Raw genomic sequence first — 10,225 nt, forward strand, 5'->3', positions numbered from 1 at the left:
GTGAGCACTGTTGTCTGAATGCTCTATTGTTGATGAATGTAAAAATGGCGGGATTTTTTCTGCCTTCATCAAATGTGATATGACTTTTTTGTCTGTTGGTTCTTGATTGAATCTTTTCGATAAATGACCGACAAGTGACATATTACGATTCAATAAATATGGGAATACAAGGTTTATTACCATTAATGAAAGGTGCTGAAACAACTGTTTCCCTTTCTAGACTTCAAGGTTTGTCTATTCAAATTTGATTTTCTTATTTTCAATTCAATTAAATTTAATATTCTAAATAGATACTGTAGCTGCTGTTGATACAAATGGATGGATACATCGCGCCTGTTATAGTTGTGCTGATCGTATCTATATGGGGGAACCGACTGAAATGTTTATCCATTATTGTCTTAATTTTTGTAAAATATTAGAAAAACATCGTATCACACCTATCCTTGTTTTTGATGGACAAAGTCTTCCAGCCAAATCTGAAACAAAATTAGCCAGACAAAAACGTAAACAGGAAAAACGTGAAGAGATTGAAGTATTGTTACGCAAAGGTCGTGAAAGTGAGGCCCGTTGGCTTATGCGACAATGTGTTGATGTCACTTTTGAAATGTGTCGTCAAGTGATTGAACGTTGTCGCCAAAAACAAATTGATTGTTTGGTGGCACCGTTCGAAGCTGATGCTCAAATTACCTATTTAGTTAATAATAATTTAGCTGACTATGCAATTACTGAAGATTCTGATTTGTTAGCATTTGGTTGTAAACGAGCTTTGTATAAATTGGATCGAGAATTTGAACGTGGTAAAATGATTGATATGAGTCATTTGAACCGATGTTTCAAAAATTTGAATTTAAGAAAATTTCAACTCATGTGTATTCTATCTGGTAAGTATAAATAGAATAATTATTTATTAATTGAATTCTTGCTGATACTATTCGATTAGGTTGTGATTATGTTTCCAACATTCCTGGCATTGGGATTGGGCGTGCTCGAAAATTTTTCGAATCTTTTATTGAAGATCCAACCGCTGAGAATATGCATGTAATCTTACAAAAATTACCCTCTGTTTTGAAAATGAACGGCAAAATTAATGTTACAAACGATTATATTGAAGACTTTATTCGTGCTTCTAACACATTTGATCATCAAATCGTTTACTCACCTCAATTCGATCGATTAGTCTATCTGAATCCATTGAAGCAAAATATCGATCCCAATGAATTGAAATTATATGGTGGAAATTTTTTTTCTAATGGTGAAGAGAAATTGGACAATAATCTTAAATTTGTCACGAATTATGTATTAGGAAACGTGTGCCCAAAAACCTTGAGTATTTTAGATTCATTCATTCCTCAAAGTTTAACCATTTGGCATTCACCAGAATTCAACGAACGTATTAGATCACAGATGTCAAATCGTAATCTCGAATTAATCATTCAAAATGGTGATAAAAAAGAAGAAAAACGTATCTCAAAAATCAGCCCATCAAAAGTCAAAAGCCCAAAATTGAAAAACAATGGTAATGAAATTATTGATAGTGGGAAATCTGAGAAGAACGAAAATGATACAAATCGAAAAACAAAAACTTCGATTCAACGACGATATACCCGTAATGTATTTCGCAAACGTACGGTAGTCGATGATGGTATTGTAAAGAAATCTAAATATTTTTTACACGAAAAAATTGATGAACAAACTGACAATAGTGATGCAGAGAGCTATCTTCCTCAGCCAAAAAAATCTCGACCCGAATCTTTACAAATTTCGACTGAAGAATTGAATCAATCGTTTTCATCAATTGAGGAAGAAGAAGTCAGAACATTACAGCTATTGAATAGTTGTCAGATTGATAAACCTATTGCGAAAAGTTCATATCGACAATCCTATTCTCTATCTTCAACACAAACATCGCAATCAACATCGACATCTAATTCTCCAACTGAATTACAAATGTCCTCATCAGATCTATTTAATAAATTAATCACATTATCGAACACTCCAGATCGTAACGTCTCAAAGAAAAATACTCGAACAAAATCCTCTTCGTCAGAAACAAAAATCACTGCCACTGATATTCGTAAATTTTTTCCAAAAATTTCTCCATAATTGTAATTTTATTTTTCAAATTGGCAAGTTATTTCATTTATTTAATTGTAAATTTTTAATAAATAAATGAATTTTAAAAATAAAAATTAAAACTTTTTCAATCTGTTAGCTACGCCATCTGACGTTGCGAAACTCTTTTTTTTGGAATTATCTTTCCACAACTCAAAAATTATGAAAATGATGAAAATCAATCATGGATGTATATCTTCAAACCGAGGATATTTGCTTATGGCGTGAAATTCGAAAATTATCGCCCAAATTTTTGCCCAATATTGAAAGATTCTTTATATTTGGAGACAATTGCTCTTCGGCATTGTTGTTGACTAGAGATGAAAATCGTCGTGTGTTCGCCACTGGACAATGGATAAAAAGTTCATGTGACCTGAAAGAAATCGAAAGTCTTCGCGGAAAACAAATATTCGATGTGATTGCCACTGATTTCAAACTATACTTGGTCATTGGAGTTCAACCAAAAAGTGATGACCAATGCAATGTAATCAAAAATTTATACTCGATAATGTATAGTGAAACTGATAATGAAATGAAGCTTGAGATAGAAAATGTTCAAAATTATCATTGTTTCAAAACCAAAATGTTGGCTTTGGACCATTCCAACATTTTATGGCATTCAAATCTTTTCGATCAACAACCAAAACGCTGTCAACCACCATTAATGGATAATGAAGCAATTGTAGATTTTGTATGCTCATCAAATGTTTCATTATTGATGACCAATCGCAATCGACTTTTGTCGTGGACATCCATATCGATAGAGCCGATCCATATCAGCTGTAAATCAGATGATATCACGAAGAATACATCTATAAAAATCAAAAAATTAATTTCCTTTGATTCTGATCAATTTCTGATCATCAGCATTGATGATTATCTTTATCAATTTAGATATACGGAAAACTCAACTAAAACATTCCTTGCTGATTCTGTCAATCTAGATGGTGGTCGAATTCATGATATTATTGGTTCTCCGAATGGCTATGTGTTGGTTCTTAATGATGGAAAATGTTGGGCATACGATTGTTATGATTCAAAAATGATTCGAACTGGCCATCGTTGTCTTTCGGATGTATATTGTCTTTATTTACACAATTCTACCCCACGGCTCACATGGTTGCCAGTGGATTTGAACCAAACAATTATTCAATTCGGTTCATTTAATAATATCAAAGAATCGGATATAATTTTCGAAATACGATTTAGTAATTATATAATCACAATGAATCGTCAAACATTGATAAATCACTTAGATTATTTTCGTGAAAAATTCCAAGATGGAGAATGGTTCGATTTGGATTTCATTTATTTGGATAAATACAGTTACGCTTCATGGTATGAATATTTTCGTTTCATTTATTGTGGTCAATTACGACCATTATCGTTATGGCCTCAAGAAACTTTGATCGAACTTTATGATATGGCAAATGAATTTAATGATGATCGTCTTCGTAGATTAATACCAGAAAAAATCTATGATGAACATGCACCACCATTACCATTGAAAATAAAAAAATTGGAAAATACATAAATTTATATTCGATTTAATTTATAAAATATTTTATTTTAAATAATCATTGTCATATTGTTGTTAGGATTATGTTGATGTTTTTGTTTATGAAAACAAAAATAATAAAACATCAAAAACAATGAAGGCAATGGATGTAAAATCACCATTATAGATGCAAACATTACGATCAATATTTTTTTCCATTTCTCTTTTATAATTTCTATAAATACACAAAAAGAACAAAAAAAAATCAACATCGAAAAAAATTGAGATTAAACTTACTGTCGTCGTTCTGGGTAGAAGAAATACATTGGAAAATTTTTTTTTCAATTTTTGTCTGAAACAACAACAAACTATTATTCAATGATGTGGAATTTTGTAAACTAAAACACAGATTCAATTCTTTTGACAAGCACATTTGTATCGCTATGAATGACAAGAAAAGTATTTGAAATGATTTCATTGTAACAAGAATTGCTTGATCATTTTTTTTGCATTACTGAAAACAATGCTATTCTGGATAAATTTATTCAATTTTTTACTTGTTTATATTGGGAACGAATTTTAGATTTTGGACTAATTGTTGAAATTTTCGATTTAGACATTGTTTTCAGGCCACTGCTAATTGTTGTTGTAGTAGTAGATTTTGTCGACATCAACGGCGATCTTCGTTTAATTGTTGAGGAAATTTTCGATGGAATTTTGCTTTTTGGACTGAATTTAGACTTGACGGATTTCGTTAATTTCATTGACATTTTACCATCTGAACTCATGGCATTCAATTTTGATTGTTTAATCACAATTTTTGATTTTGTTATCGGAGATAAAGTCTGCATGGTAGATGTAACATCATCATTATCATTGTCTTCAGTAGTTTCATCGCCAGTATTCGAACGGTTAAATATTTGTTTCCAACAATACCATCCCAAAAAGAGATACATTAAGACAATTATTATTGATAATGCAATCATCAGGATTATTTGTAAAGCTCCAATGCCATTTCCTTGGCTAATTCCAGTGATTGGAACACCCTCTAAAATGAAAAAAAAAATTATGAAAATCTCAGCAGTTTAAAAATGTTTTCATGCCCAAAAACTACTAACCTTGTGGACAATTGATAAAATCTTCAATTTTAACTTTTACCACTGGTGCAGATTTGCTCATGTTGTAGAATATTTTTTCCTCAATTCTATATACATATTGATCGCCAATGAGGAAAAGATAATATTGAGTAAAAAATCCGATAGCAACATCTTTTGCTTGAAATGGTAATCCATTGCAACTAGTACCGGGAATAGGATGCATAAACAATAGTTCATCTTTTTCAATACAAATATGTTGGAATATAATGTTATTTTTCATATATTTCCAAGCCTCTTCTTCCGGATAAGATTTTGATTCCAATCTGGCAATACCTATGCTTGATTTACCAGTGGCACGATGGTTCCGCCATACAAAATATTCTGGATAACTAGCACGATTAGATATGACAAAATCATCGATATCTTCAACGATCGATTTCGGCGTTGGTATTATGAAATTCAATGTCTCATGAATTAGATTATCATCGATCCAATAATTGAGACTTTTCTGTGAGGATTGATCCATTGCTATGAAACAAAGTGATGTTTTATTCGAAAGTGTCATAAAAAATGCCGAATGTATTTGATCATATTCATAAAACTTGTTGAAACGTTGATTAACATTCAATTGAGTGAATTTGTTTATCATTGCTGATGGGTGAATTCTATCAAGATTTAAGCGAATTTTTTCTTCATCCAACATATCGGCTAATGGCGATTCATATACGAATTTATCTTTAGTTACCAGTATCAAATTGTGTTTGCTGTTCACACCAATGGCTAAAATATTCAGCATATCAAATGTTTTTACATTTTGGATACTTTCACAAATGGTCTGCCAAAAATTCAAGATAATTTCAACGTAATCACGATTTTAAACAAAGACCTACCTTAGAATCTATTGTACAAATAACAGGTTCACTAAGAATGACTATTAGAACAAAAATAACCACAACGGACAGGATAATGGCTTTGAAATTTAAACTGTTTTGAATTCTCATACTGATCCAGGAAAACGACTAAATAAAAACTATCACGCTGAATTTTCTGTACATACTTTTAATTCCCAATCGAATTTCTTAATTTTTTTTTATTTAATTATTTAATTTGATGCAAATTTAATTCATTGAAAATTGCAAATTATTTTATTTGTGAAAATCTTTCAAATCAATGCGTGCACGCATGCAAATTGAAGCTTTTGAGCAACATAACACAGGAAGCTGATTATCACATTTGTTTTTCGAAAAGACGATTTTTTCTCATTTACCGAAAATTTTTATACAATCTTCATATTCATCATTTTGATTATGGCTGTTTCTGATTCAGATGGTGATAAAATTACAATGGCAAACCAAATTTCTAGCGCAAGAAACATTGTTCATGTTTCTTGCTCACAAATCGCTCGATTGACAAATAAAGACAATGGTTTGGTAATGTTCCGTCAACGAATTCATTCTATTATTGCCATTGGAGTGGTTCAAAACATTCAAGAATTTGTCAATCGAAATATCTATACCATTGATGATTATACTGGCTCGTCTATTGAAGTTCATCTTTATAAAAATGATGTTGAAGGTAACTAAATTTGTTGTGATTTTAAAAATCAAATTCAAATATTTTAAAATAATTTATAGATGATATGGACTTTCCGATTCCTGATGTGTCTAAAGCAAATTACCTTGAAGTTATAGGTATGGCTCGTGTAATCGATAATAAATCATTTATTGTTGCATTTCGTATTCGAGTTATCAAAAATCCGAATGAAATCCCAACTCATTTTTTGAATGTGATTCAACAATCATTGTTGTTGGAAAAGCGCATGAAAGTTACGCTTAAAACAAAAGATCAACACAAACAAATAGTAAGCCTTGAATTTCAAGATTATGAAACAAACAATTTAAGCCAACTTGAAAAAACTATTTTGAATATTATTAAAAGGCATGGTAAAGGCATGTTTGGAGTGTCAAGAGATGATATTCGGCGTCATCTGGATCAAGTCAATCCAATCGATATCGATAAAAGCATTTCATTTTTGCAGGACGAATTTTTTATTTTTAGCGTTATAAACAATCGTTTTTTTAAATCCTATTAATAATGAATGATTATCTAATCCAATATCCAATAAATCTATAAGTCTAAACTTTTTTGTCGATAAACATCATTCTCCATCCATCCTGGTTCATGTGAATGTGTCTGTAATGAATGTGAACGATATTTATTCCGTTGTCCAATAAAATATTGATTCAATGTTGATTCTGGTTTAATTGTTTCGAGTACAGTTTGAAAAAGTTTTGGAGTCTTTGGTCGTTCTTTAACAATAGGTTCTACTGGAATTTGTTCAGCTACTTGAATATCGACCATTTCTTGTATTGTTTGCGGTTGATTATCAATATTTAATGTTTTTGTAGACGTTTGTTGCTGTTTTTTGCGCAAAATACGTTGAACTTTGCGTTTCAAAACATTTTCATATTCCGGATAATAACGAAGTGTTTCCCATAGATCTTGCTTTTTCAACGCAAACAACTGTGAATATCCACATGAACGGACATCTGCTGTTCGTTTGGTCTGGCCATGTAGATTGAGGATGGCAATTTCACCGAATACGGATCCTTCACCAAGTGTAACCAACACTCGACGAGTTTCAGGGTCGAATACTTGAATCGTACCTTTGTTAACAATGTACATTTCATGACCAACATCACCTTTACGGCAAATATAATCACCTGGGAGAAACAAAATTGGCTGAAGTTTCAACACCAAATCTCTCAATATACTTCTATTGATATTTTTAAATAAATCTACACGACTTAATGTATGAGAGTGAATGCACAAAGTAAGATCTGTTCGCATCTTTAGCGGTAGTACGCGAATGATTTCCGTTTCATTGAATGTTTTCTGCAAATCCCAAGTAAATTTATACCAAAATCGTACACGTTTCTGAAGATTTACAGGTACTGACAATCTTGTCATGTGTGCGGCAATTTTGTTCAATGAATCAATATAATAATTTTGATTGCGTGTTGCGTGTGCCACAATATCACGAATCTGACCAATGACCATGGCAAATACAAATACACCTAGCAACCATGCAATTAGCATATAAATTCGTTCAAATTCTGTAGTTGGTTTCGGAAGACGACCACCGATGGATGTGGTCGTTCGGAAGGCAAAATAAAAACATCTAAGGTATGGAATTCCTGTGGTAATAAAAAAAAATTAATTAACATGTACAAAAAATAAAACACTCAAACCTTTATTGTTATAAGTCCAAGGTGTATGGCCAAATCCAATCCATTCGGAAACTCGATAGTAAACACATGCACCCAGATGGATAATATATAATTCATAAATCAATGTATGAATTATACGGAAAAGGTATGGGTTTCTCGTTGCTTTATCTACACGTTCGAAAAATTCCCAAAAATCCATAATTTTTATCAAACGATTCAATCGCAATATAAGACTTGTAGCGTGAATATTTCCGCAAAAATTCCAAGCAACTAGCAAAGCGATCCAGTCGAATGGTAGTTGCGATGGAAAATCAATTAAAATGAATCGTCTTGAACGAAAATAATGCTTATGAGTGCGGCCAATCTCATCGATCCAGTTTCCGTTTTCGAGAAATTTTAATCGAGGTTTAAACCAACAACAATCGACCAAATAGATCATATCGGCGATGATGTTGATAATAATCGATTTCAATTGTTCATCACTATTGTAACGAAATACCAAACTATATGGAATCATAGTCGCATTGTAGAAAAAAATAAGCGAAACAATCAATAACCATATAATATAGATAAAACTTTGCGGTTCATAGACCGAATGTTTCAAACGCTGCCAGAATTTTCGTTCAATTTGAACATCATCATTATTTCTCCATTCATCACCGAACATTGATTCGAATAAAGCAACGGATAATTTCTTTCCCTCAATCGGCTCATCAGGACTTTCAGTATCGTCATCAGATTTTGATAATTCATCTTTCGCGTTCATCTCTTCGAAGACACGACGAACAAAATCACCACGATCAGTAAATGCTTTGACTAAATGACGCATTCTTTCCGTGATCCAGGTTGCATGCTGTGCAGAATCTTTCATCTTATCGTTTCGTGGAATAGTATCACCACCACCGCCACTACTAACTATTACAGGTATGGGTGTTTCTTATTTTCGATATAATCAATGATTTATATAAATGAGAAAAATTCGAGTGAACTTGACTTACTTTTAATATTTTGAAAGATAGAAATGGTATCTTCTTCATCGACCACATTATAAGGATAATTTTCATCATCATTTGTTCTCATTGAAGGCGATTTTATTGATGTGGAGAAATGTTCATCTTCCGTTGATCCGGATGATCGCTGCGTTGATCCAGAATTCACTCGTCGTCTGGAAGGTGATAAATCGCATTGTCTAGATAGTGGAGGTTTAAATTTTTTTGATGATTCATTAACTTGGCTTTCATTTCTAAAATTGATTATATTATTTGGTATCATATCCATAGACCAACGAAAAGATGGTTTAGAATAAATTTTAAGATAACGTTTCGCATCTTCAACTTCACCATCATCATAAGATGAACAAGTATTTGGAATTTGAATATTATCAGAATCATCATCCGATTTATTTGATTCTGAATATTCCGATAACTTTTGCTTATCAATTTTTCTATGTTCAAGATTCGGTGTTGACACGACGAGAATATCACCATTATTCGGATGAAATCGGTTGATCGATATATCTAATTCTGAATAATTTGAATCATCTAAATCGAAACTTTTCTCTTGTTCAACTGGAGCAAGAGTAGCATTGTTATCGTCAAGATTTGTTACGAATTTTTTCTTGAACAACGATTCCACTTCATCATCATCGCCATTATTTTCAATGGAGTTTTCAATTTCCATTGTTTTTCGATTCTAATCGATATGGAGCGATAACACAATTTGATTGAATTCATAAGAAACTCTAAGTTTATCTCTTTTTTTTCAATTTTTCTATCTGACCAAATTGTAATGGCTTGGCTGGAGTTGCCGCTGTAACCGAAATTACTATTTCAGGTTATATTTCTACATTTCATTGTTCATTTAATATTTGGTGTAGTGGTAAATTACCGTACACAGTTGTCATGGTTGTTTGTATTTAATCCAGGAAAAAACTAATTTAATTTAGCCCATCATCGTCATCATCACGATCAAAAAAAAAGACTCCGTATTAAATTGACAATAGCCTTAAACAAGAATTATAATAGATATATCACGCTTTTTTCATCTACCACCATAGGACAACAGGTCTTGTTGTGCAATATATATTATCCAAACACGAATGCAAGCATATATGATCTAGTCTGAATCTCAATTTCTTATAATATTTTCTATATGATCCTGGATCTGACGAAAAAATGCTACATCCCGTAATGTTTATTTATATTTCATTTAATTCATCATTATTGATAATGATTGATATTGTTGATCATGACATTATTTTTTTTTTTTTTTTATAAACTAAAGTAAAC

At 31.7% G+C, this 10,225-nt stretch overlaps 5 protein-coding genes across 6 annotated transcripts; 3 read left to right on the top strand and 2 right to left on the bottom strand.

Moving 5' to 3' along the window:
* The first annotated feature begins 29 nt into the window (after positions 1-29).
* On the top strand, positions 30-2,208 carry tos (Exonuclease tos). Its single transcript, XM_047064052.2, has 3 exons — positions 30-228; positions 291-881; positions 941-2,208. Exons 1-3 carry the CDS (start codon positions 159-161, stop codon positions 2,101-2,103), a joined length of 1,824 nt encoding a protein of 607 aa, XP_046920008.1. The 5' UTR covers positions 30-158; the 3' UTR covers positions 2,104-2,208.
* A 74-nt stretch (positions 2,209-2,282) lies between these two features.
* Positions 2,283-3,766, top strand: LOC124500042 (uncharacterized). The gene has a single exon (XM_047064065.2). The coding sequence runs from the start codon at positions 2,297-2,299 to the stop codon at positions 3,644-3,646; it is 1,350 nt and encodes a 449-aa protein (XP_046920021.1). The 5' UTR covers positions 2,283-2,296; the 3' UTR covers positions 3,647-3,766.
* Positions 3,767-4,139: 373 nt separating this feature from the next.
* On the bottom strand, positions 4,140-5,763 carry LOC124500040 (uncharacterized). The gene is made up of 3 exons (XM_047064062.2): positions 5,598-5,763; positions 4,729-5,542; positions 4,140-4,658 (listed from the first exon to the last, which is right to left on the bottom strand). The coding sequence occupies exons 1-3, from the start codon at positions 5,706-5,708 to the stop codon at positions 4,156-4,158; spliced, it is 1,428 nt and encodes a 475-aa protein (XP_046920018.1). The 5' UTR covers positions 5,709-5,763; the 3' UTR covers positions 4,140-4,155.
* Positions 5,764-5,909: 146 nt separating this feature from the next.
* LOC124500046 (replication protein A 32 kDa subunit) lies at positions 5,910-6,971 on the top strand. Of its 2 annotated transcripts, XM_047064072.2 has the most exons (3): positions 5,910-6,282; positions 6,342-6,568; positions 6,646-6,786. In XM_047064072.2, exons 1-3 carry the CDS (start codon positions 6,015-6,017, stop codon positions 6,652-6,654), a joined length of 504 nt encoding a protein of 167 aa, XP_046920028.2. In that variant the 5' UTR covers positions 5,910-6,014; the 3' UTR covers positions 6,655-6,786. The 2 variants fall into 2 exon arrangements, with proteins under 2 accessions (XP_046920028.2, XP_046920026.2); XM_047064070.2 differs by having other exon boundaries at positions 6,342-6,971.
* Positions 6,835-9,861, bottom strand: LOC124497021 (cyclic nucleotide-gated channel beta-3). The gene is made up of 3 exons (XM_047060645.2): positions 8,936-9,861; positions 7,959-8,873; positions 6,835-7,904 (listed from the first exon to the last, which is right to left on the bottom strand). Exons 1-3 carry the CDS (start codon positions 9,615-9,617, stop codon positions 6,835-6,837), a joined length of 2,667 nt encoding a protein of 888 aa, XP_046916601.2. The 5' UTR covers positions 9,618-9,861.
* Positions 9,862-10,225: the final 364 nt, after the last annotated feature.

This window comes from Dermatophagoides farinae, chromosome 2 (genome assembly GCF_024713945.1).
Source record: "Dermatophagoides farinae isolate YC_2012a chromosome 2, ASM2471394v1, whole genome shotgun sequence".
NCBI lineage: Eukaryota > Metazoa > Arthropoda > Arachnida > Sarcoptiformes > Pyroglyphidae > Dermatophagoides > Dermatophagoides farinae.

Bases quoted from the DNA above. Each gene is read 5' to 3' on its own strand.
- tos (XM_047064052.2), top strand. From the start codon at position 159: ATGGGAATACAAGGTTTATTACCATTAATGAAAGGTGCTGAAACAACT. The intron at 229-290 runs GTTTGTCTATTC...TATTCTAAATAG, and splicing joins TTCCCTTTCTAGACTTCAAG to ATACTGTAGCTGCTGTTGAT. The intron at 882-940 runs GTAAGTATAAAT...CTATTCGATTAG, and splicing joins ACTCATGTGTATTCTATCTG to GTTGTGATTATGTTTCCAAC.
- LOC124500042 (XM_047064065.2), top strand. From the start codon at position 2,297: ATGGATGTATATCTTCAAACCGAGGATATTTGCTTATGGCGTGAAATT.
- LOC124500040 (XM_047064062.2), bottom strand. From the start codon at position 5,708: ATGAGAATTCAAAACAGTTTAAATTTCAAAGCCATTATCCTGTCCGTT. The intron at 5,543-5,597 runs GTAGGTCTTTGT...AATTTTTGGCAG, and splicing joins TTTGTACAATAGATTCTAAG to ACCATTTGTGAAAGTATCCA. The intron at 4,659-4,728 runs GTTAGTAGTTTT...TTTTCATTTTAG, and splicing joins TTTTATCAATTGTCCACAAG to AGGGTGTTCCAATCACTGGA.
- LOC124500046 (XM_047064070.2), top strand. From the start codon at position 6,015: ATGGCTGTTTCTGATTCAGATGGTGATAAAATTACAATGGCAAACCAA. The intron at 6,283-6,341 runs GTAACTAAATTT...AATAATTTATAG, and splicing joins TTATAAAAATGATGTTGAAG to ATGATATGGACTTTCCGATT.
- LOC124497021 (XM_047060645.2), bottom strand. From the start codon at position 9,617: ATGGAAATTGAAAACTCCATTGAAAATAATGGCGATGATGATGAAGTG. The intron at 8,874-8,935 runs GTAAGTCAAGTT...ATCGAAAATAAG, and splicing joins TATCTTTCAAAATATTAAAA to AAACACCCATACCTGTAATA. The intron at 7,905-7,958 runs GTTTGAGTGTTT...TTATTACCACAG, and splicing joins TTGGACTTATAACAATAAAG to GAATTCCATACCTTAGATGT.